Source organism: Trichosurus vulpecula, chromosome 4 (assembly GCF_011100635.1).
Source record: "Trichosurus vulpecula isolate mTriVul1 chromosome 4, mTriVul1.pri, whole genome shotgun sequence".
Taxonomy (NCBI): Eukaryota; Metazoa; Chordata; class Mammalia; order Diprotodontia; family Phalangeridae; genus Trichosurus; species Trichosurus vulpecula.
In genome coordinates, this window is record NC_050576.1 from 105,256,260 (window position 1) to 105,281,597 (window position 25,338).

Consider the following 25,338-nt stretch of genomic DNA (forward strand, 5'->3'; position numbering starts at 1 on the left):
AATCTTCCCCCCAAAGTCATATCTAGGGTAAACATCCCCAAGTATCTTCAATTGATCATCTTCTGGCATGATAACCATCCACCACTCTACAGAAAATTTCCATCTTATCAATGTTCTTCCTAAAATGTATACCCCCCACCCCAAACTAAACAGCACTCCTGATATCTGATCAGGGCAGAATGCAGCAGAGCTACAATCTCCCTTTATACTATTATAAATAGCCTAAAATTGAATCAGTTTTTTGAGTTGCTCTATCACCAAAGTTGCCTGGTTTTTAGCACGCAGTTCACAGAATCTCTCTGATCTTTTTGTCGAATTACTTTCTACCCACTTCTCCCCATTATTGTACTTGGGAAGCTAATTTTTGGAAGCTACATGAAAGACTTCACATTTATCTCCATTATTAGCTGACCCTAGAGTTTATCTAGTTCAGAGGTATCAAATTCACTGCTGTGGGCTGCACGTAAAACTCCCCAGTGCTACCTTAGCCAGATGAAAATATAATTGGGAAATGTTTAACAAAATAAGTAAAAACACAGTACAACATAGATAATGTTCGTTTGTGGGTTTTGAAGTTAATATGAGGTCCACAGAGGGCAGCTAGGTGGTAAAGTGAATAGAGTGTCAGTTCTGGAGTCAGGAAGACTCATCTTCCTCAGTTCAAATCTGACCTCAGACACTTACTAGTTGTGTGACTCCGGGCAAGTCTCTTAATCCTGTTTGCCTCAGTTTCCTCAGTTGTAAAATGAGCAGGAGAAGGAAATGGCAAACCACTCCAGTATCTTTGCCAAGAAAACCCCAAATGGGGTCACGAAGAGTTGGACGTGACTGAAAATGACGGAACAACAACAGTGCGAGGCCCACAGAGATCTGTTTCTGTTCGAGATAGACATCACTGAACTAGTCCAATCCATGTCCATTTCAAGAACTCCTATAAAACCTCTTTTTTGTTGGTTTCTTCTTTCTAATTCCTGTTTAGCTTCTTTGACTGAGATGCACTAACTTTTTCCCTTCCTAGCTTCTTATTCATTCATTCATTCATTCATGTATCCATCAACCATTAAATGTCTTTTGTTGGTGCTCAGTTGTTTCAGTTGTGTCCAACTGTTTTTGACCTCACTTGGGGTTTTCTTAGCAAAGATACTGGAGTGATTTGCCTTTTCTTTCTCCAGTTCGCTTTACAGATGAGAGAACTGAGGCAAACAGGGTTAAGTAACTTACCCAAGGACACACAACTAGTGCGTGTCTGAAGCCAGATTTGAACTCACAAAGATAAGTCTTCCTGACTCCAGGTCCAACACTCTCTCCACGGTGCCACCTAACTGTGTACTATGTGTTAAGCAATATGCTTTCCTAGACACTCTTGTCTTTATGGCATCTGTCTCAACTCTTCACCTACCCATCTTTTCAGGACCCTAGACCTCCTCTACCACCTTGGTTTATCCCTTCTCCATAAATCCCGCTGTCTTCTTCCTGTTTCCTCTCAAACTGATAAATCCAGACATTGCTGTTCATTTCTGATTATTCCCCCCTGTCTGCCTCTATCCCCTACTAATGGTCTCATTTGAAGGGATAGCCTCCAGGAAAATTCCCAGCCTAAAGCTATCTCAACAAATGAAGTAATAAATGTAAAATGATTTATAAACTTTAAAGTGACATATTAATGTTAGTAATTATTTCCTATTACTCCACTCAGGATAGCCAATCCAGTTCTGGCTTCTGCTCCAGAAGTACAGGATTGACTTTCTTCTAGTCTGGATGGAAAAAGATCAGGGGTCCTAAGAAGATTAAAGCTCAGAAGGGAAAAGAACCTAGGATGACTGACCCTGTCCTGAACAAAACCATCTCTACACGCTTAATCAGTGGTATCTGTGGGCATATCTACATTATTGAATACCTTCTCCTCCAGCCCAGATGCACAATTCTTTAGTACTTGGCTTACTCAAGGAGTTGGAGGCATCTTAGACTATTTTTAATTGAATGATTGAACTCTCAGAAGAAATTCTTGAAGTAGCCCCTTGGTGAAGCACTTAGTAACAATAAATAGTATAAATATTAACAATTATTATAAAGACGTACTTTAAAATAGTAATATAAATATAAGACATACTTATAAGTAGTAATTATTATAAATATAATATAGACAAATGCTTTTATAGTATAATAAATTATAAATATAATAAATATTAAATATAAATAATTAGCACATTTCTATATTAGACATGCTCTGAGGTAGTGAAGGCAAAAATTACTACCATCATTTTCTATATGAGGAAACCAGGGAAGTTAGAGAAATAAATAATTTGTCCAGAATCAAAGATTAACTATTTTTCAACTACCTCATGGTCAAGGTTCTCCTGCCCTACCTTATACAGAGCTCTGCTCTCTGAGGAAGAGAGCTATTTAATAGAATCTTCAAGTTGGGAACTAACTATTGAGAGAGATTATAGTCCAACTGCCTTATTTTATAGGTGAGGGAGGCAGCTAAGGCCCAGATAGGGGAAATGAGCTGTCAGAAGTCACAGAGCTACCCAGTTGGAGAGCAGGCCCTAGAATCCAATTCAGCAAACCTAAAGCCATATGTGATTGGTTGTACTGTGCTATAGGTGTCTGTCCTCAAGGGGCCCACTTTGTACTGGATATGACATAACATATACATGGATAAATAAATACAAGGTAATTTGAGGGGGAGAGGGAACTGACAACCAAGGGGGATATGGAAAAGTTTTCCTTAGGAGGTTGTACTTGAGCTAAGTCTTAAATTGAGGCAAGAATTCTAAAGGGTGGAGGTAGAAAGGGTATAAATTCTAAGCATGGGGGAAGGACTCTACAAAGACATGGAGTTGGAAGTTTGAGTTTCCAGTTTGATTGAAACAGAGTTTGTGCAGGAGAGTCCTATAAAATGAAATTAGAAAAGGTTCGTGGGAGTCAGATGGAAAGGTCTGCATTTTATCCAGGAGGGAAGGGAGTATGGTAATCTATGAGGTTTATACAAGGCATGAAAATTGCTAATAGCCTAGGAAGCTGGGAGCCACGGGAGATTTTTGAGTGAAAGAGTGACTGCCCCAATTGATAAATGGTCAAACGATATGAACAGGCAGTTTTCAGAGGAAGAAATTAAAGATGTCTATAGTCAGATGAAAAAATGCTCTAAATCACTATTGATTAGAGAAATGTGAATCAAAACAACTCTTAGGTACCACATCTCTCCTGTCAGATTGGCTAACACGACAACACAGGAAAGTGACAAATGCTGGAGAAGATGTGAGAAAATAGGAACACCATTACATTGTTGGTGGAATTGTGAACTGATCCAATCATTCTGGAGAGCAATTTGGAACTATGCCCAAAGGGCTATAAAAATGTGCATGCCCCTTGACCCAGAAATACCACTTCTAGAGCTGTATCCCAAAGAGATCATACAAGTGGGAAAAGGATCCGTATATACAAAAATATTTATATCAGCTCTTTTTGTGATGGCAAAGAATTGGAAATCAAGGGGATGCTCATCAATTGGGAAATGGCTAAACAAGTTGTGGTATGTGAATATAATGGAATACTATTGTGCTATAAGAAATGAGGTGCAGTCAGACTTCATAATAACCTGGAAATACTTACATGATCTGATGCTGAGTGAAGGGAGCAGAACCAGGAGAACATCATACACGATTACAGACATGTGGTATCTATGATGACTAACTTTGATAGACTTGGCTCTTCTCAGTTATACAAGGTTCTAAGATAACTCCAAAAGACTCCTGATGGAGAAAGCTATCCATATCCAGAGAAAGAATTATGGAGTCTGAATGCAGATTGAGGTAAACTATTTGCTCTTTTCTTCTTTTTTGGTTTTGTTTCTTCTTTCTCATGGTTCATTCCATTGGTTATAATTCTTCTTTACAACTTGACTATTGTGTAAATAAGTTTAATGTGAAGGTATATGTAGAACCTATATCGGATTACATGCTGTCTTGGCAGGGGAGGGGGAAGTAGAGGAAGGGGAAGAAAATTTGGAACTCAGAAACTTGTGAAACTGAGTGTTGTAAACTAAAAACAAAAAATAAATTTAAAAAAGAGTGACTGGGTCAGAGACATGCCTTAGGAATATAATTTTAGTAGTTGTGAATATATCAGAGAGGGAAAAGACTGGAAGCAAGGAGACCAATTAATAGGCTTTTGTAGAACAGATATTAAAAATTGGAGGGGAAAGAAAGAATCTGGAAACAAAAAAACCCCCACAAGAAATGATAAATAAAACTAAAAGCTGGTTCTTTGAAAAGAGTGATAAAATTGACAAACCCTTAGCTAATCTGATTAAAAAGAAGAGAGCAGAAAATAAAATCAATAAAATATCAAATGAGCAAAGTAAAATCACAGCAAAATCAGAAGAAATAAAAGAAATAATCAGAAAATATTGTGCACAGTTGTATGCTAACAAAACTAAAGACACAAAAGAAATCGAGGAATATATTCAAGAACACAAAATACCCAAACCATAAGAAGGTCTTATAGAGATCTTATATAACCCAATCTCAGAAAAGGAAATAGATTTATCTATGAAGGAACTACAAATGGAAAAAAAAAACCCTGGTCCTGATGAATTCACAGGAGAATTTTACAAAATTTTTAAAGGATAGTTAATACCCATACTTCACAAATTATTCTCAAAAATTGAGGAATAAAGCACCCTACCGGAATCCTTTTATGAGACAAATATAGTCCTAATATTTAAATCAGGGAAAGAAAAAACACAAAAAGAAAACTATAAGTCAATATCACTAATGAACATTGACCCAAAATTTTTAAACAAAATTCTATCAAATATCACAGTGATTTTTCTAAGAATTCATTCATTATGATCAAGTAAAATTTATACCAGGAATGCAAGGATGGTTCAACATTAGGAAAATAATTAGTAATGATGATGGTTGCTAACATTTATATAGTGTTTTCTTTGTGCCAGGCTCTTTGCTAAGCACTTCACATATGTCTCATTCGATCCTCACAATAATCCTGGAAGGGTGCTGCTATTATTAGCCCTATTTTATAGATAAGGAAACTGAGGCTAACAGATATTGAAATGACTTGTCCAGGGTCATACAACTAGTAGACATCTGAGTCAGGATTTGAATACAGGTCTTCCTGACTCCAGGCCATCATTGTATCCTCTGTGCCACCCAGCAACTGAAAGTTATTAAAAACCCAAACATCCAGAACCACAAGAGCATCTCAAAAGACGTAGAAAAAGCCTTTGACAAAGTATAACATTCCCTGCTAAAAACGCTGTATAGGCACAGCCTTTTTTAATATTATAAGAAGCATCTATCTAAAACCAAAAGATCATCATAATCAATGGGGTTATACTAGAACTTTTTCAAATAAATACAGGAGAGAAGCAAGGATACTCACTCTCTCCACTTTCATTTGATACATTCTGGAAATGCTAGTAATAACAATAAGACAAGAGAAAGGAATTAAAGGAATAGAGTAAAGAGGAGATAAAACTATCTCTATCGATGGCATAAGGCTTTCTTGGAAAATCCTAGGGAATCAGCAAAGATACTAACTGAGACAATCAATAGTTTCAGCAAAGTTGCAGACTACAAAATAAATCCTCAAAAATCAACAGCATTTCTATATAATAACAAGACATGAGAATCAATAATAGAAAGTTAAATCCCATCCCAAATAATTACAAAATGCATAAAATATCTGGGGATCAACCTCCAAAAATGCACAAAAGACTTGCATAAATTCAATTACGAAGTGCTTCTTGAGGAATTAAAGAACTTAAATAGCTGGAGGAATATTTGATGTTCATGGCTAGGCCATGCCAACATAATAAAAATGGTAATGCTACCAAAATTAATTTACATTTGTAATGCTATCTCAATCAAATTACCAAGGGGATACTTTAAAAGACTTGATAAAATAATAACAAATTCATTTGGAAAAATTAAAGATCTACAATATCAAGGGAAATGATGAAAAGAAATAGGGACAAAGGGGGAAAAGCACTTCCAGACCACAGATTATATTAATAAAGAAGCAGTCATCAAAACTATCTGGAATTGGCTAAAGAACAGAGAGATGGGGGTGGGGGAAGATTCAGAAACAATGGAACTCAATAACCCAATGCTGACAAAGTGGAAAACATAGATTGCCTTAGGAAAACTCCATTCGATAAAAACTGCTAGCAAAACTGGAAAGCGGTCTGGTAGAAGTTAGGCTTAGACCAACACCTTATACCACATTTTGCAATACATTCTAAATAGATATGTGAACTTAAAGATGCATAAAATTAAAAAAAAAACTATAAAAAGTTTGAAGAGAAACATCATGTATCTCTTGTGGCCATGGGTAGGAGAAGCATTCTTAATTAAACAAGAAATAAAGACAATTACAAAAGATAAAACAGATAACTGATTTCTTGAAACTGAAAAAGCTTCTGTACAGACAACATTTAAGTACATAGGATAAAAAGGGAAATAGTTGAATGGCAAAAAAATCCTTGTATCCAATTTCTCTGAGAAGAGCTTGGTATTTAAGATATATAAATGTTTAATAAATACACATAGGACTAATAGCCATTCCCCAATAGATAAAATGGTCAGAATATATGAACAAACAGTTCTCTAAAAAAGAACTACAAAGCTTTTACAGCTACGTGAAAAACTGCTCCAAATCACTAATAGTAAGAGAAACACACATCAAAACAACCCTGAAGTTTCACCTCACACACTGCCATTTGACAAAAATGACAAAAAATTGATGACAGTCAATGTTGAAGAGAGTTGTATAGAACCACTACATTGGTGGTAGATCTGCGAAATGGTACAATTTGGAATTATTCAAATAAAGTGACTAAGAGGTCTATATTCTTTGAACCAGAGACTCCATTAATGGGCTTATACTCCAAGGAAGTTATCAATAAGAAAAAAGTCCCCATATCTTCCAAAATATTTATGGAAGCACTTTTTCTGATAGCTAAGAATTGGAAACAAAGTAGATTCCCATCAATTGGTGGAATAGCTAAACAAATTGTGGTACATGAATAAAATGGAGTATTGCTATGCTATAAGAAATGACAAACAGGTAGACTTCAGAAAAACCTGGAAAGACTTATATGAACTGACGCCGCCTGAAGTGAGCAGAACCAGGAGAACGTTGTACACAGTAACAGCCACAGTGTGCGAGGGCTGATTTTGATAGACTTAGCCCTTCTCATCAACGCGAAGACCTAAAACAATTCCAAAGGACTCATGATGGAAAATGCCATCCACGTTCAGAAAAAGAACTATGGAGTCTGAATGCAGAGTGAAGCAGACTCTTTTCTCTTTTGTTTTGTTTTGTTTTCTTTCTCATGGTTTCTCCCATTTGTTATAATTCTTCTATGCAACATGACTAATGTGAAAATATGTTTAAGAGGAATGTATCTGTAGAGCCCCTATCAGATTTCATGCTGTCTTGGGCAGGCGGGGGTGGGGGGAAGAGGGAGAAAATTTAAAACTTATGGAAGTGAATGTTGAAACTTGAAAATAAATAAATCAATTTAAAAAAAGAAATGATGTATGTGATGAATACAGAGAAGCATGGGAAGATCTATATGAACTGACACAGAGTGAGGTAAGCAGAGCCAAGAAAACAATATGTGCAATGACTGCAACAACGTAAATGGAAAGAACAGCCACACTCCAAAGAAATCAAAAGTAAATTAACAAAATTGTAAAGATCACTCAGGACTCAAATGAAGAGACAGAAGAGGACCCCCCCCCAACTCACCCCTTCATGGAGGTGGGAGGTCCGCATGAACACATGGCACATGTTTTCAGACTTTTTGAATGTATCAATCAGTTGTGCTGACTTTTTATTTTCTTTTCTAAAAAGATACTGTTTGTCATATGGGATGGCTCTCTGGGAGGAGGAAAGTGAGGGGGAGGGATGCTTGGAGTTACTATGGCGATGTAAGAAAAAGAAAATATCGATAAAAACCTGTATTAAAAAGAGGCTTTTGCACTCATCAGGTGAGAGATGATGTGGACTGAATAAGAGTGGTGTCTGTATAAGTAGAAAGGAGAGATGCCTGGATGGAAGAGATGGCAAGGTATAACCTAGAAGATCTGGCAATTGATTAGGTGGAGGTGGGGACAGGAAAGGCAAAGGACAAGGACGATGCAGAACTTTTGAGTCCAGGTGACTAAAAACTGGTAGTCTTGATATACAATGAAGAGGAGTGTTTTAAGGGGGAAAATAACAAATTCCATTTTGGACATGTTGTGTTTGAGATGCTGATGGGACATTTTGGTGGAGGTGTCTGGAAGGAATTTGGAGATGTGAGACTAACCTTCAGGATCAGTTACAGTCATTTAGGAGTGATTCATGTATCAATTACTATTATTTTGGAGGCAATTGGGATTTAGTGACTTGCCCAGAGTCACACAGCTAGTAAGTGTCTGAGGTCACATTTGAACTCATGTCCTCCTGACTCCAGGGCTGGTGTTCTATCCCCTGCATCACCTAACTGCCCCTTCAATTATAATTGAACCCACAAGGGCTGAGATCAGCAAGAGACAGTATAGAAGGAGAAAAAGGGATGGGACAGAGCTCTTTTTCCATCTAGCTGTATGACCTTGGGGAAGTCAATTCATGTCTCTGAGCCTGTTTCCTCATCTCAACCTATCACAGAGTTGTTGAGATAAAAACACTTGATAACCCCTAAAGTAGTAAAGAAATGTGAGTTAACATTTCTGTTACACCATTCTTCTCCGTAGCAAATAAAGCATTGAACCTAGAGTCAGGAAGATCTACTTGCTAGCTTTGTAACCATTGATAAATCATTTAAATTCTCTGAGCCTTAGTTTTCTTATTTATAAAATAAGAAGATTGGTCTAGAATCGGCTTTTGCGGTCTCTTCACAATTTAAGTGGGGCTAGTTAGTAAATGAACCCTATTTTAGTGAGGGGAGGGCAGAAGCACCTTTAGCTCTATACTCGACCCCCTCTCCCAAACCCTGGTTCCCGACCCTGTAGCTGATCCCCGTCTCCCACAACCCCTCACTTCAAAGAAAGATATACAGACAGAAAGAGAGACAGAGACAGAGTATTGGATAAAAAATGACCCAGAAGCTCACCTCTAAGACATAGTCAGAACTATGGAGCTTGAAAGCCTTGCCATCAAGGTAGAAGGAGATATCTGGGAGCGTGGATGCCAGGTCACATTTTACAAGATACTGTGGGCAGAAAAGGGCTGTGTGAGATCCAGGCATTCCAGGTTGGTAAGTCCATAGGTCAGTAAGAAAGGGCTAAGGTATTCATCTGGGTTCCCTCTCTCATTGTCTGTCTGGTCTCAGGAGCTTATACAAAGTCAGAGTTAGAAAGCAACCTCAGAGGTCATAAAGCTTCAGCTACAATCTGAATAGGAAGAGTCTGCCTCTGTGGCAATGGTGTCCAAATTAAATAGAAATCTACAAAGTAACATTATCTATGTCGTACTGTATTTTTTATCTAATTTGTTAAACATTTCTGTTAAACATTTGCCAGTTAGTTTCGCTCTACAGAATACCTATGAAATGATTACCAAATGATCACATGCTTCCTCTGGTAATAGGGGATTTATTCTCATTGGAGGCAGCATATTCCACTTTTTGGGCAGCCCTAATTTTTAGAAGAAAATAGCAAATCACTCCAGTATCTTTGTCAAGAAAACCCCACGTGGGGTCATGAAAAGCCAGACACAATTGAAACAACAACAAACAATTAAAAAAATTGGATATTTGTTCTTATGCTGAACCAAAATCTGGCTTGGCAACTTTCACTCATTCCTCTTAACATCAACAGTGGCCCTCTGGGGCCAAGTAGAACAAATTTTTATTTCTCCCTTCAAATATTTTTGAAAAATTTTAAATTCTACCTACTCCAATAGCTGGATATTCTAGAGAGGCAGAGTTTGGCTCAGTCTAAGGAAGAATTTTCTAATAGTCAAACTGCCTGAATAAATAGGAATGGCTGTCTTGTGTAAGGTAGTGAGCTCCCTATCAATAGAAGTATTCCAGAAGTCAGGAGATGAACACCTGTGAGGGATTCCATGGATTGAATTTCTGCACAGGGGAGAATAAAGACATCTGCAGTTCCTACAACCTCTGACATCTGTGATACTCTAGGAGTAAATATTACATCTGTAGGGGCAAGGGCAGGCCGAAATGGGACAACCACATTGGGGATTACCACCTCCGAACTAGCCCCCTGCTGCTCTTTCCAATTCTCTGGGAAGGTGACCTCAGGGCTCTGGTTCTTACCCTGCCTTTGTGTTTTTGTAGCCACCCACTCTCTTCTTCCCAGTTTGGCTTGCTCACCTCGTGCCCTGATTCCTTAACTCCCAGCATCTGCATCAGTTTCTTCACGGAGTTGGTTGGACCTGTGAGGAAGGAGGCTCCAGTGTCCACAGCTGCCGTGCAACCCTCCTGGCAGAACGTCACATTGGACTCGACAGCCACCCTGTATGGGAAGGCCAGAGACAGACAGAGGGCTCCCAAGCCAGCAGGGTCAGCCACCGACCCCACCCCCAGAGACTTGGAGCTTCAGAGTAGGAGCTTGGGGACAGAGCAAAGAACAGATATAGTCCCTGCCTTCAGGGAGTTGATATTTGGGTAGGGGTGCGTGTGGGGGGAGATGTAATAGTCCAGAATGTGTGCCATACAGATGGAAAATAGGTGAGCTGAAACTGGGGAGGCTTCCAAGAGGAAGTGGGGCTAGAGCTTCCATGAATTAGAGGCAGAAGTAAGTCATTATGGCAATTAATGTTTGCAAAGCATTTCTTCATGACCACCTTATGAAGAAAGTATAGTAGAAGTACTGTTATTTTCATTTTACAGCTGAGGCAAACAGAGCTCAGAGAGCATTACTTGGCCAAGGCCACATAGCCAGTGGTTGTCAAATCCAGGATTTAAACTCCGGTCTTCTGATTCCAATTCCAGCACTCTCTTATTTTTGTCAAGCTGCCAATATCTTGCATTGGTAGGGCCAATACCTCCCCATCCTCACCTTTCTCCAAATACCTTGGGAATACTCCTTCTGCCTCCTTATCCTTCCTTCTCATGAGTGAGTATCTAATTGTGCTAATAGCCTATGGCAGTGGTCCCTACTGAAGGATATTAGTGGACAGTTAAGACTCAACCCAGAGGTGTCTGAATTTAGAGATGCACATAACTCAAGCTCTTGTGCTGGCCTATGTGAGATATGTCTGAGTTTCAGGGGCAGGGGGAGGTGAGATGAAATTAGAGCCAATGGTGATTTCTGACCCCTTTATTTCGATGTGCCAGAAGCCTGGACGACTGATGTTGACGTAGTGGAAGGTTCCTTGGTAATAGTTGGGGTCGGTGCCTCCTAGTACAATCTCTCCACCTGACAGATATGAATTCCTGGAGGATAGATGACAGTCTTTTATTCCCTGAGGCCCAAGGACCCAGGGTCAAGGAAAAGTTGGGGAAGGGAGTTGGGGAAAGGAGACAGTCATGTCAACAAACATTTATTAAGTGTCTACTGAGTGTCAGGCATTATGCTAAGTATTGGAAAGGGCCATGGGAGACAGGAGGTACTAAGCAGCCTGGGAGGGCAAGGCCAGGGAACATGCATCTTCCTCAGGTGCTCATATCCTCCTTTCCTGGGTCACATAGTTGGGACCTCATGGGTCCTCCATTCCATCACATCCCTGAACAAAGAGCCCCTCTTCAGGGCTTCCAATAAGTGACCTTCACTTGAAAGCCTTCACTTGAAAGACCCCATTATGGGACAACTCAATTCCTCCCAAATCAGCCCATGCCACTTTAGACAGCTCTAATTTTTCTAGGCTGGGTCAGCCCAACCTGACCCAGCAGTCACTGCAGGAAATAGTAGAAAAGGAACAGGGATGGAGAGGTGCAAATGAGCACCATGAAAATGAGATGCAAATTAGCCCTCATTCTCTTCCCATAGGAACTTTCAGGCATGGACCCCATAGAGTGGGGCTTGCTGCCTGGGAAAAGATTCTGGAAAGCCTGAGGAGGAAGGTAGGTTAGGAATGCAGACAACTGTGACCAAAAAGGCAAGGACAAGTGGGGAAGGCACAGAGAATATCAGCACGCAGTCTCAGCTATGGGACTCTCCGGGCTGGTAGAGTGTGTGACTTGGGGTCATGCTGCTAAGGAAGCACAGGGTCAGGGAAGCTGGAGGATCAGAGCCATGTCGGGGTGGGCTTCTCTCCTCACCCGGAATTCCTGTAAAGAAACAGGAAAGAGTTGAAGGAATTCTTTGGCCACTCCCATCCCTGGCCCCTTTGACACTATGATGTCATTCAGTCCTCAGGGTACCTCTGGCAGTGTGTTTTAACCACCATGCCTCGAAGACTTCAGTACACATCTCATTGTCTATTGCTCCCAAGTTTGGCCCTCTTGGGAAAGGGTAGGGTGTGTTTTAGAACACTGAGTGTGTGCACTTGTGTGCACACCTGCTATTGTATACATATGCTCCTCAAATTCTCTCTGTCCTCAACCTCCTTCCTCCTTTGTTTGATATGTGATCTATTATAGTAGAAGGGGACACTCCTGCCGAAGGTATAGATTGCAACCCATCTATGCTCCATTCAACTGTGGTCCATGGCCCACTGTAAGAAGTCCTCAGGGGACCTTCCCAATGTCCTTCCTTTCAATCCACAGAACTCACATAGGGACAGGTGGAATATTCAGGCTCTTCATCTGTTATCTCTCATCTGCCTGACTTGATTAGTTTATGTCCTTTTCTGGTGATACAGCTCTCTGATTTAAAATGGGGGCTGGTCTGGCATCAGTAGGGAAGGTCAAATCTTAGAATCTTAGAATAATAGAATGTTTGAGCTGGAAGGGACAACAGAGGACATTCATGGTATACAGTTCCATTCTAGGTTTGAACACTCTCTGTTGGGACATCTTGATCCATTACAGCCTCCCAGAACAAGTTGAGGTGTGACAACTGTTTTTCCTCTAGGCCTATCACACTTTTATTTACTCTTATGATTTAAGGCAAATACCAGGGGCCTAACCTACATTAAAATGTAAATGAGAAATATTTAATAAAATAAAAATACAATTAAAATCAGAAAAAAATTGGAAGCTAGTAAAACACACAGAGAAGTGGCCAGGGAAGTAGGAGGAGGATGAGGACAAAGCTGTGTCATGGAAACCCAGAGAAGAGAGAGTTTTGAGAAGGCCAATGGGTTCAAATACTGCAGGGGGGTCAAGGAAACTGAGCACTGAGTCAAACAATGGGTTTGAGTTTAAGGGGTCACTGCTGACCTTTTAGCAAAGATAGCCTCATCTCACTTCAAAATTTCTCTGCATCTTCATGGAATCATAGAATTTTAAAGTGGGAAGGGACCTCAGAGATCATCTAAGAGGTGTTGGGAGGGACATGTGAAACATGGCTCCCCATATCCCAGAATACTTGAGTTAGGAACCAGATTACAATGTAATTGGAAAATATCTAACAAAATGAAAATAGAATAAATCACAGATAATATCAATCTGTGGTTTTTTAAGTCAAAATGTGGCCCATAGGGATCCTTATGTACCCTTTGTATTTGAGTTCGATACCCCTGCTCTAGTCCAACCCATACCTGCAAGGCGTCCCCATTATCCCATCCATATCTTAAGGACCATTCAACCTTTGCTTTTAAGATCTTCAAGGAGAGGGAGCCATTCTCTCCCAAAGCAGCCTATCCTACTCTCAGACAGTTCTAGTCATTAGGAAATTTTTTTCCCCTGACACCAGCCTAACAACCTCTTTACAACTTCTCTCCATTGCTATTGGTTTTGCCCTTTGGGAATAACTTGAATAAGCTTAATCCCTTTATAACATGACAGCCTTCCAAGTACTAGAAGACAGCTATCGTGTTCCCCATTCCTTCCATCCTGGTCTTTTTTTCCAGGCTAAGTGTTCATCACTCAAGGTTCTCTACCATTGTGGTTGACCTCCTTTGGATACCCTCCAGATTATCAACATCCTCCTTGTCCTGTGGTGCCCAGCACCAAATAGACTATTCCAGATGTCGTCTTTCCAAGTCAGAGGACTGGTCAGTAGGACTGTTGCCTCTTTATTCTTAGAAGCATGCAGCCTCAAATCACAATTGTTTTTTGTGCTGTGATATTCTCTCATTAATCCACTAATTCCCCCAGATCTTTTTCAATAAAAGTGCCACCCCCTATCTTGTACCTGCAAAGTTGATTTTTTTTGAAACCATGTAAGACTTCGTATGGACCCCTATTAAATTTCATCTTGTTAGATGCAGCCTAATGTTCTAGCTTACTTAGACCTTTTGGGATGCTGACTGTTATTTTAGATTGTTGATTACCCAAACCCAACTTTGTGTCATCAGCAGATATGATAGCCACACCATCTAGAACTGTCCTTTCTCCTTGATGTCTAGTCATAGAGGAACAACTGTCTCTCCTCCTTTCCAAGGCTAATCCCTCTGCCTCTTGATTCCCCCTGCCTCCCTCCTATTCTCCTTTCTCCATCAATCATCCCCTCTCAATTTTTCCATCTCTTCTTCTCCACTGACTCTCCTCTGCCCACAGACAACTCAGGTCTCCAGTATCTTTTATAAAAATTAAAAACAACTACATAAATTTCCCTTGAACCTTGCTATGCTGGAGCTATCACTCTACAGTATTTTTTCCCCTTTCACCACCAATTTCCTATTCTCTCTGCCTTCTTTTCCTCATCACTCGATGTCTCTTTAATCACATAGGGTGATATTTCACTCGATCTTTTTTGACTCTTTATAACCTGGCTTCTACCAATATTAACTTTGTCTTTGTAATACTAGGATTATCCTTGCCAAGGTCAACAATGATATTCTAACCCTCAAACCCAATGGTTTCTCCTTGAACTCTTTTCTTTGTTTGACCCTATTGGTGCATGCAAACCTTTCTTCTCTGGGTTTCCATGATAAGGCATTGAATTGGTTTTCTTCCTACTTCCCTGGTCACTTCTCTGGGCCTTTTGCCAGCACAAGTTTCTATCTGCATAAATATATGCCAAGGCCCTGTGGTCAGCACTGATCTTTTGTTTCCTCTTGGTTTATATTCTCCTTCAGATTTCTCACCCATTCCCATGGTTTCAACTGTCATCTCTATGCAGACGAGTATCAAATCTCCCTCTCTCCCCCAACTTCACTCCATCTGCCTTCTAGATGGACATTTCTATCTGTATGACCTCCCTTCACCTCAAAAGCTTTGCACTCTCTAATGCATTTGGGCAATGTCATGCATCGCAATTTATCTTGTCTGTGTCTTACTCCCCAACTAGTCTGTTAACTCCCTAAAGTGAAGAACTGCATCTGACCTAACCTTTATAACTCCTCCAGCACATGGCACAGTGTTCTGTATGCAGCAAGAACTTAAAAATGCATTTCAAATGAATGTTGCTACATGATCAGAATTTTGAAGGACAGAGATAGGAAATACAACTGTGATTCCATTGCTGTAGGCATCTCCAGGGTAAGGGAACTCTCTCTGCTGTTTCCCTTCCTTCCTTTCTTTCTTTCTTTCTTTCTTTCTTTCTTTCTTTCTTTCTTTCTTTCTTTCTTTCTTTCTTTCTTTCTTTCTTTCTTTCTTTCCTTCTTTCTTCTTTCCTTCCTTCCTTTCTTTCTTCCCTTCACAAAACCTTAAACCCAGTTTACTCTGAAGCCCATGGATTGGACCATGGTGGGTCTCTGCCAAAGGTCCACTTAATGGTTGTGTTTTGGGCCCTCCTGCCTTAGAGTGAATGTCAATGGTAATTGTTCCTCTTTGGAACAGCAACCCTGAGGGTCTTCCCCTCCCAGATTGATTTTTTTTCTTTTTTTCTAATTAAAGGGGCCATCCCTTGACTCAGTTCTTAAAGAGGCCTATTCACTGAATGGGCATCACCTCACTCTAAGTGAGTACATGAAAAGGCCTAAAAGAGCCAGGGTCTCCCATTGCATACTGGGCCATCTCCAGTCATCCGGATGACTATCTGGCCACTGTACCCAGATGGCTCTGGAGGAGAAAGTGAGGCTGGTGATTTTGCACAGCCCTCCCTCATTCAAATCAAAGTCAACTGCAAGTCATGTCATCATTTCCCTGATGTCATGGTCCTCTTCAAGAATGAAGGACAAACACACAATGAGCTGGCTACAGCAATTAAAACTCAAATAGGGCCACTGAGCCATACATAAGGATCCCTTTGGGCTGTATATTGACTTGGAAAACCTCATGTTAACATTATCTATGTTTTACTGTATTTTGTTTTGTTAAATATTTCCTAATTACATGTTAATCTGGTTGGACTATACTCTAGAGCAGGGGTAAGGAACCTACAGCCTTGAGGCCACATGTGGCCCTCTAGGCTATCAAGTGCAGCCCTTTGACTGAATCCAGACTTCACAAAAGAGATCCCCTTAATACAAGGATTTGTTCTGTAAAACTTGGACTCAGTCAAAAGGCCAAACTTGAGGACCTAGAAGACCACATGTGGCCTTGAGGCTTCAGCTTTCCCTCCCCTGCTCTAGAGTGTTTTGACAGCTTGGGAGACTGTGTTTGACACCTGTAGCCTAGAGCACTAGGTGGTTAAGTGGCTTTCCCAGGGTCATACAGCCAGTATATATCAGAGGCAGCACTTGAACCCGGGTCTTCCAAGCTAGTTCTCTATCCACTATGCCTGTCTCTAGAGCCAAACTGATAATCTTTCTATTCATATAAGTCCACCCCTTCTGTATTTCACTGCTTACTTACCAGGCTATCACTGCTCTCTCATTCACCCATGCTAAAAACACAAGATTCATCCTTAACTCTTCTCTTTGCTCCTCTTGTTGTTATTCTGTCCTTCAGAGTCTTCCTTTTTCATGTTTCCAGAACCCGTCTTCCTTCCTTTCCGCTGATACTACCACCGCTGCCACTCAATCCAGGTCCTCATCATCACACCCCTGGACTACTTAATAGCTTCTTAATTGCATTTCCTGCCTCCCATGTCTCTCCCTTCCCATCCACCCAAGGCAGAGCAGCTGCCAATTTAATTTCCTAATAATTCAGCTTTCTATACATGATTTCTTCTTCCCCCATCCCCAGTTCAAAACCCATTAATATCTGCTCCTTATTCATGAGACCAAGTTTAAATGCTTCATCACAGCATTTAAAGTAATCCGCAGTTTCACCCTAGCTTACCTCTTAATAGCTAGCATTTTCCTCTTCAATCTTATCTCCTACTATTCTCCAGAACAAATCTTCTACTGAACCTTATTTCCACCCCCGCCCCCAACACATGTGCCTTTCTGCCTCAGAGTCCTTTGAACAAAGTTTCCTTCCCTCTATTATCTAAGATCTACCCTTCCTTGAAGGCCAAAGTCTAATCTCCCTTGTGTCTGGAGGCCTTCTACAAGGGCCTCAGTTCTAAGTGATGGTTCCTTCTAATACATAGAATCTAGAACTGGAAGGAAACTCAGGGATCTGGTAATCCATTCATTTTACATATGAGAAAACTGAGGTTCACAGAAGTTAAAAACTTATCTCAAGGTTACTTAAGTAAGTAGCACAGCCAGGATTAGACCCCAGGTTTTCTGACTCCAATCTTTGGGTTTTTTGGTTTTTTTTTTTAACCTTACTACACTGCTTTCCCCTGTCTTTGTCATACTTACCATATGATATCTGGTCTTGTTAAGTAGTTAGGTTTATCAATAGAAAGAAGTACTAGCTTTGGAGTTGGAAGACTTGGGTTCTAATCCAAGTTCTACTTTCTATCTGTATGGACTTGGGTAAATCATTTAATATTTCCATGACTCAATCTCCTCATCTATAAGATGGTTTAGTCTAGACCAGGGGTTCTTTTTACTTTGAGGTGGGAAGGCAAGGCAATTGGGGTTAAGTGACTTACCCAAGGTCACACAGTTAGTAAGTGTCAAGTGTCTGAGGCTGGATTTGAACTCAGGTCCTCCTGACTCCAGGGCTGGTGCTCTACTCACTGCACCACCTAACTGCCCCTAGCTCAAGTATTCTTAACCTTTTTGTGTCTTAGATGCTTTTGTCAGTCCAGTGTAGCCTAAGGACCCTTCTTAGAATAATGTTTTGAATAATTGAAGGAAATGCAAAATTTAACCCAATTTTTTTCCCATCCAAGTTCATGAATCTCCTGAAATCTCTCTACAGAATCCTTGGGGATTCAGGGACCCCAATTTAAGAACCCCTGAAATAGATGATCTAAGGTCTTTTCCACTTCTAGATTTTATAATCCTAATTGGCTTTATCTATAGGAAATGCAGTTTTCTTCACCTATAAAATTAAGATAATCATGCCCTATGCATCTCACAATGTGACATAAGGAGCAAATAGATGGGTACAAAGTGTTTTATAAAGTGCAAAGCCAAATGTTTAAGCTATGTGCACCTATATGATTGTACAAAGTCATGTTTTCCCAAGCTAAATAAATATAACTTTTCCATGATATCTCATTTGGCTTATGGGACGCCCTCCCATTAGCATGGGTCAAGGGTTCAGCTGCCTCTCTGAGGAACTCTGAACTTCACAGAGGTTTCTCCCAGGCTTTTGGAAATGAGGCCTCCTACCCATCTTGCTCCAGCAGAGGGGACAGTCATAGGCACAATTCCCCTCCTTTCCTCCCACCTGGGGTCTAGAAGCCCATCCCAAAAGAACAGCTTTACCTGCTGTAGTAGACAGAGAAGACTTCTTTCTTCAGCACCCCTTGGGAGATTATGTTGTCAAAGATAGGAGTGATTCCACTCACTGACTGGGCAGGGTAGCCCAGGCCCAGGACACCATCGAACCTAGCCAGTCCAAAGGGCATCAGGGGCAGCTCCGTAACCTCACCAAACAGCTGGGTCATTTTGATCCCACCAACCTATGGATAAGGAAGTCAGAGGGCTGACAGGCAGGTCAGGCATAATGCCAGGACAGCCAGGCTTGCAGCTGACCCCAGGCCACAACAAATCAGGATATTGACCCCTGATTTGGAACACAGAGAGTTAGAGTTGGAGGAATTGGGGAAGGAAAAGAAAAGAAGAGAAATTGGTAGTAGGAAGGTAGGTTTAGAATCTGAAGGAACTATTAAGGTGATCTAGTCTAACCCCCTCATTTTGCAAATAAGGAAACTGAGACCCGTAAGATTAAATGACTTGCCCAAGGTCACACAATAAGCACCAGAGTTCAGATTTGAACCCAGCTTTTTAAAACTCTAGAGCTCCCACTCAGGCCACAATACTCTCCTCACCCCGTGGGCTTGTTTGCCTGACAACCTAACTCCTTTACTACTTCCTATGCGCCCCCGAGGTCCAGGCTGCCCTTTTATGACTTCCTATTCTTTTCCAGGCTGTGATTCTATAATCTGTAGGGTTGAAGACTTTGATAACTTGCCTCAAAGCATTATGGCTTAATAGATAGCCCCTGCTATCCGTCAAAACCTGATTTCACCTGGATCAAAATGTTAATGCAGTTGTGGGTTGCACAGTATTAGCTGTGCTGGGTCTTCTCCCTCTGGAATGACCCGGCCTAAAGGTCACCCCAAGAGGTCAGGGCCTAGAGGAACACTAGGAAGAAAGGGCCAGATTGGACTCTGGGCCAAATTGGAATAAGTTAAATCTGTTAATCTATCTTTCACTTCCTTCTCCACTTCCTCTTAGCATCCTCTTCTCCCTACTACATCCATACTGCCTTCATTTCACTCCCAAAGATTCCTGCCCAGCCACAGCCCCAAGGCACCCAGAGGGTGTTGGTCCAAGCTTCAGATTTAACCCATTTCCTTTCCCCTCAAGTCTCCCTTCCCCGAAATACTCCATTCCTGTGATTCATTTCCCAGAGCCTTCCTCTCAGCTAAGAGCCAGGAGGTGGATCCATATACAAGTCTGTCTTGGCTAAGACATTAGTAGGCCTATGGTTACCCCTCCAAGCTAATATGATGCCCCAGTCGGCTCAAAATGCTAGTGCCCTAACAAAGCCCTTAAGGAGATAAGGATAGTGGGGATTTTAGAAATAGTGAAGAGATCTGTAGGAGAGAGATTTTTAATCTTCTCAAATCATATCACAAGATGGAAAGAACAAGGAATGAACTAGACCACCTAGGTAATTTGACCTTAAGTGAATAGCATGCAAATTATATGCAAAATACCATGCAAATAATTGAGATTTTCTTTTTGAGTCAATTGTTTAGCCTTCGTCTATAATAGACACATGGGCTGTATTATTTGTTCCCTGGTGACCAAATAGAAGTAGCAGAATGCTATTGTTATCAGTCTCCCTAGGTTCTGAGAATAGGCCTGCATCCATTCCCTCTTCTCAAACTTCCCCCTCCCCCACAAGGATTCCTTCAGGATCCTAAATTGACAGGAGGAGCACTCTTTCCTTAGGAGGGGACTCACAGTCACTATATCCTGGCTCAGGAAGCCCTTGACTTTGCCCGATGCATAGCGGATGCTGAATTCAGTCCCTTTCTCTTCGTAAGTGGAGGATTTGGAGTAGTCATATTGACGGTGCATCACTGGTAGGGAGACACAGACCCAGATATTAGAGGAAGGAACAAGGTAGGGCAGAGAAGGTAGGAATGTACTCAGGACGGAAAGACCAAAACTAGACTCTCTTCCCTATCACTAACAGGCGACCTTGGACAAATCACTTCTCTCTGGATTTCAGTTTCCTCATCCATCCAAAAAGGGGGCCAACAGATAATCTCTACCATCCTTCCTCACAGACTATGATCCTGTAATCAGGAGGGTTGAAGGCTTTGAGAATGTGCCTCAAAGCATCATGGCTTAATAGACAGCCAATCCAAAGCAAAGAAGACTTGGCTCTAACACAGATTGGCTTCATGACCCCAGGCACATCACTGACTTTCTCAGGACTCGGCTCTCTAAGACTAAAGTTGCAGAGAAGGTGCCTATTTGCACTAGTAGATAAGTTTCTTCACCTGGGAGTATCCTATATCAGTGAAAATTAAATTACTAAATTACTATGTGCTCCATACTCTGTCAGAGCCATAACTAGGATTTTTTTTCCAATTTTTTTTTTTAAAATCCAATGCCTGCTGCAATCAGCATGAAGGGTGACTTTAATTTGGGCAGTAGATTGTCACATCCCCCATGGCGGGCACACAGAGATTTTAGACACTATTTGGGTGTAAGTAGGGCTCACCTAGTCTGTCATCCTCTAGCCTCCTATTTTATCTCATTATTCTTGCTAGCTAAGCAGTTAGCTGGTGTTTACATATTGCTGAAGACTGAATGTACTCTTGACTTATGCCTAAGCTCCACTCACCTCACCCTAGTTCAAGGATTTCTGCTGAGCTTTATTCTAGTATTTAAATGAATTATCTTGAAACATTTCTAGTCTTGGGGGGAGGGTGAAGATGAGAGGTACACAATATACACTCTATAAATACTTGTTGATTGGCATATTGTCAGAGATAGGGGCTAAGGGCCTGTGACACACACTAAGATTCTAGGTCTCCTAATTGCTAGGAATCATGGGAGCTCCTTGAATGGAGGTTAAGTGCTAAGAATGGGATTGGTCTAAGTGTCAGTGAGAGAGGGCTAAGTCCCTGGTATGGCACTGTTAAATTAAAGCCCTGGGGCCTGAGCACTGAAAAGGTGAGCCTGGGGACATGAGGTAAAGTAGTGGGGAGGAGGAGAGGCTTAGGAATTCTGTCGTGTTATAGGCTGGGGAAGACCTAGACATGTGTCCTTTGGGTTGGCCAGGACATCAAATGCTTCCCCAGGGTATCAGATTTGATTCCTTATTCCTCACCCTCCCATACTCTCTGCTATCATTTTGGGTTTTCTGCCTGAAAGGACAAGGAGCTGGGAGTCCTGACACAGATCTGATAGCTCTGGGCTTTCATTTCCCCTATCTAGAAAGTGAGAATCATCCCCATCCCTTTTGATAGGATGGATGGGTAAATGGGAGGATAGGATTAGCTGCTAGAAGGTTTGGGGCCAGGCACAAGATCTGACCTCCCAAATAAGAGAGCCTGGACCTTGGTGCTCCAAGGCTAGGATCTTACCACATGCTGTGTAGAGTGGGCCACATCTGCTGGAGGGCACCCAAAAGTCAGCAGAACCCGTGTCAAAAACAACTCGGAAGGTTTGGGGAGGGCTGCCGATACTGATCTCACCATAATACTGGATCTGTGGGGATGAAAAAAGAGACAGGGACTGAGGGCAAATCACTTCATTCCCTTGGACCTGTTTTCTCATTTATAAAATAAGCAGGTTAGATGAGATTATCTCTTCAGGGCTCCTCCAGTTCTGAAATGCTGAAGCACAGTGTACTGGAAAGTGTGAGAGACTGTCCTGCTTTTAAATTCCAGCTCTCAAAAGCTAACTGTGTGGCCTTGGGCAAGTCAATTAACTTTGCTGAGCCCTACCGTTACTCATCTGTAAAACAGGAATGATAATACCTGTACTACATACCAGTAAGGATAACCAAAAACACTCTATAAATCTTAAAGTGCTATAAAACACAAGTCGTTCTTGTATTTTGGCTGCTTGCAGTATTTTTTCTTTGACCTAAAAGCTCTGCATTTTGATTATAATATTCCTAGAAGTATTCATTTGGGGGTTTCTTTCAAAAGGTGACCAGTGAATTCTACGATTCTAAGTGCTCTGGACAATTTCTTTTAAGATTTCTTCAAATACGAAGTCTAGGTTCTTTTTTTTTTTGTCATGATGTAAATTCTTCAATTTTTTTCTCCTTGATCTTTTTTCCAGTTCAGTCATTTTTGCTGAGATACCTTAGCATCTCCTCTATTTTTTTTATTCTCTTGACTTTGCTTTAATATTTCTTATTGTCTCATGAAGTTATTGACTTCTACTCGGTCTGTTCTAATTTTCAGGGAGTTTGTTGCTTGGGCAAGGTTTTGTACCCCTTTGTGCCAAGCTGCTAATTCCCCTTTTTTTTTTCTTTCTGTAGCTTTTATTTCTTTTCTAATTATTTTCCTCTAGGGCTATCATGTCATTGACAAAAACATTTCTTAACTATTTTAAACTCTTGCTTCACATCTTCCAGACATTCTAGTTGAATTTGTGCCCATGGGGAGAAACGGGAAAGGATTAATATTGGAAAACTTACATCCTCGAAATTGGTGAGGACAACAGGGGATATTACATTAAGGAGGGCCAGCTGCTTGACATATGAGTACCACTCCAAATCCTTGTCCCTGGTCTTCGTGTTTTCCTGGATTGAGGTCATTTTCTTGAGGGCAATCCTATTCAGGAATAGAGGGAAGGAAAAAAAAAAACACAAGAATATTAGAGTCTCCCAGGGTCCCCTACCCAATCCCTTAAGGTGATTTCACTCATTCCCTCACCCACAGTCAAGGCTACCCCAACCTCTCCATCTGTGTCTGTTTCTAGAGACCTCCAGAGAAATTCTAGGACAGAAGTGTCATGGGTAGTGTTGCCTGAGACAGATTAAAATGTAATTGTGAAATGTTTAACAAAATAAATAAAAAACACAATGGAACATAGATAATACTTGAGGTTTTCTAAGTCGATATGTGACCCCCAGGGATCAATCTCTATTGGAATTTGACAGCACTGGTCTAAAAACCTCCTTGGGCCCTCTGGTTCAAGGACTTTTTTTCTCTCACTTAATCTAAGTGACCCCTGCTTCATTTTCTATGTTGAGATGAAAACTGCAATGCCTCCCACCCCCATATACTCACCTGCACTGCCCTTATAAGTACTTCTTCACAAGGTAACAAAACTTAACTCTTCCATAGATAAGGACAGAGGTATGGGGTGACCACTTGGGCTGAGTACTGTAGCCACTGGGAACTAGCTAAGCGTTATAATAGAGAGAGTGCTAGAGTTCCAGCCAGGAAGTTCTGAGTTCAAAGCCCACCTCAGACACTTGCTAGCTTTGCGATCCTGGGCAAATCATTTAACCTCTTCCTGTCCATAAAATGGGGATGATAATAGCATATACCTCACACAGTTGTGAGAATTAGATGAGACAATATAGCTAAAGTACTTCAAAACCTTAAAGTGCTGTATAAATGCCAATTATTATAATTATATATTACATATAGTTATTATTAATACTATTGGCAAGGTTTCTGTATTTGTTTAATTGCTAAAAAGGAGGGCTTTCTCAGAGATAGGGTAGGAAATGATTGTTTTGTTCAAAAGCATCACTTAAATATTAAAAAATGGATTATCTTTTTATGAGTCTATTCCTCCTCTCCTTTCCCTCTCCAGTCAGCCTAAATAAACTAATCCCAATAACAAAGTGGTAGTGGCACAGAGGGAAGAGATCTGAATTTAGAATCAGGGGACCCGGGTTTGAATTCCAACTTTGATACTTATGAGCATTGTGATCTTAACCAAGTCATGTCCTTTCTCGGCTTCAATTCCCTCATCTGTAAAATGAGGGTATTAGGTTAGTTTATTTCTAAGGTCCCTTCCAGCTCTAAATCTACTCTCCTATAATTTGTTCTTCTTTTTCGTAGAAAATACACTCAACACTAAGAGACTTAAGGAAACGAGGGATCCTGACATCATTCTTATCACTGGCGTGACCACAGAATTTCCATCTGCCCCCAGCATTGGCAGAATGCTCTTACTGGTCTCTTAGACAAATCTTGGCAGCTGGGGAGGAATTGGGACAAGAAGGGACAATGCAGAAGGGTTAGAAGATGTTCCAACTCTGAGATTCAGAGATTTCCTAGAATCCGCCCCCCCCCCTCCCCCTCCAAACAACAACAAACAAACAACATCAAAGCAGGCAAAGGTCTAAAGGGCACCTGGGGAGTGAGGAGGGGAACATAGGGGAAGCAGGGATTGGGGTATTGAAGTTGAGAAAGTTGGCGCTACGTGAGAACAGTAGGTGGCAGCAGATACTCATAGCAGCCCAGCACTAAGGCTCTGGTTGGCTGACTCTCAGACATCAAGGTGGGTGTTGAGGGAACTAGGCGATGGAGGGGTCTTATGGAGAAGGGTCAGCAGTTCCATTGCTGGGACCTCTGATGCCTAAACATGAAAAATGTTTGTTCCAAACAGTCAGCTTCAGTGTTGCTTCCCTGATCTGCTGCGCTCAGCCAAGGTGGTCCAAGGGTCCCAAATCTAGAGCTAGAAAGGACGTTGGAGGCCACCCAGCCCGACACTATTTTAGAGGTGAGGAAACTGAGCCTAGGAGACTTGCCCAAGGTCATATCCAAGGTAAGATTTGAATCCAGTTGCTGTGCTCTGATTTGCCACTGGACCAGTCACACCAGCAATTGTCCAAAGTCTCCTCCACACCTGGCACATGATGTGAGAAATCACGCTGTTGTAAGTTTGGTTATGGGTTTTCCTCATTCACAGTGGAGT

At 41.1% G+C, this 25,338-nt stretch overlaps 1 protein-coding gene across 1 annotated transcript in view; it reads right to left on the minus strand.

The window, feature by feature from the left end:
• Positions 1-25,338, minus strand: part of REN (renin) — a 31,280-nt gene that overhangs the window by 1,376 nt on the left and 4,566 nt on the right. The window contains exons 2-9 of the mRNA XM_036756982.1: positions 23,099-23,234; positions 22,005-22,155; positions 20,395-20,513; positions 18,685-18,881; positions 12,242-12,250; positions 11,297-11,416; positions 10,352-10,493; positions 9,131-9,229 (exon numbers count right to left, since the gene is read on the minus strand). Coding sequence (XP_036612877.1) covers positions 9,131-9,229; positions 10,352-10,493; positions 11,297-11,416; positions 12,242-12,250; positions 18,685-18,881; positions 20,395-20,513; positions 22,005-22,155; positions 23,099-23,234 — 973 coding nt within the window. The remainder of the gene's footprint in view (positions 1-9,130; positions 9,230-10,351; positions 10,494-11,296; positions 11,417-12,241; positions 12,251-18,684; positions 18,882-20,394; positions 20,514-22,004; positions 22,156-23,098; positions 23,235-25,338) is intronic.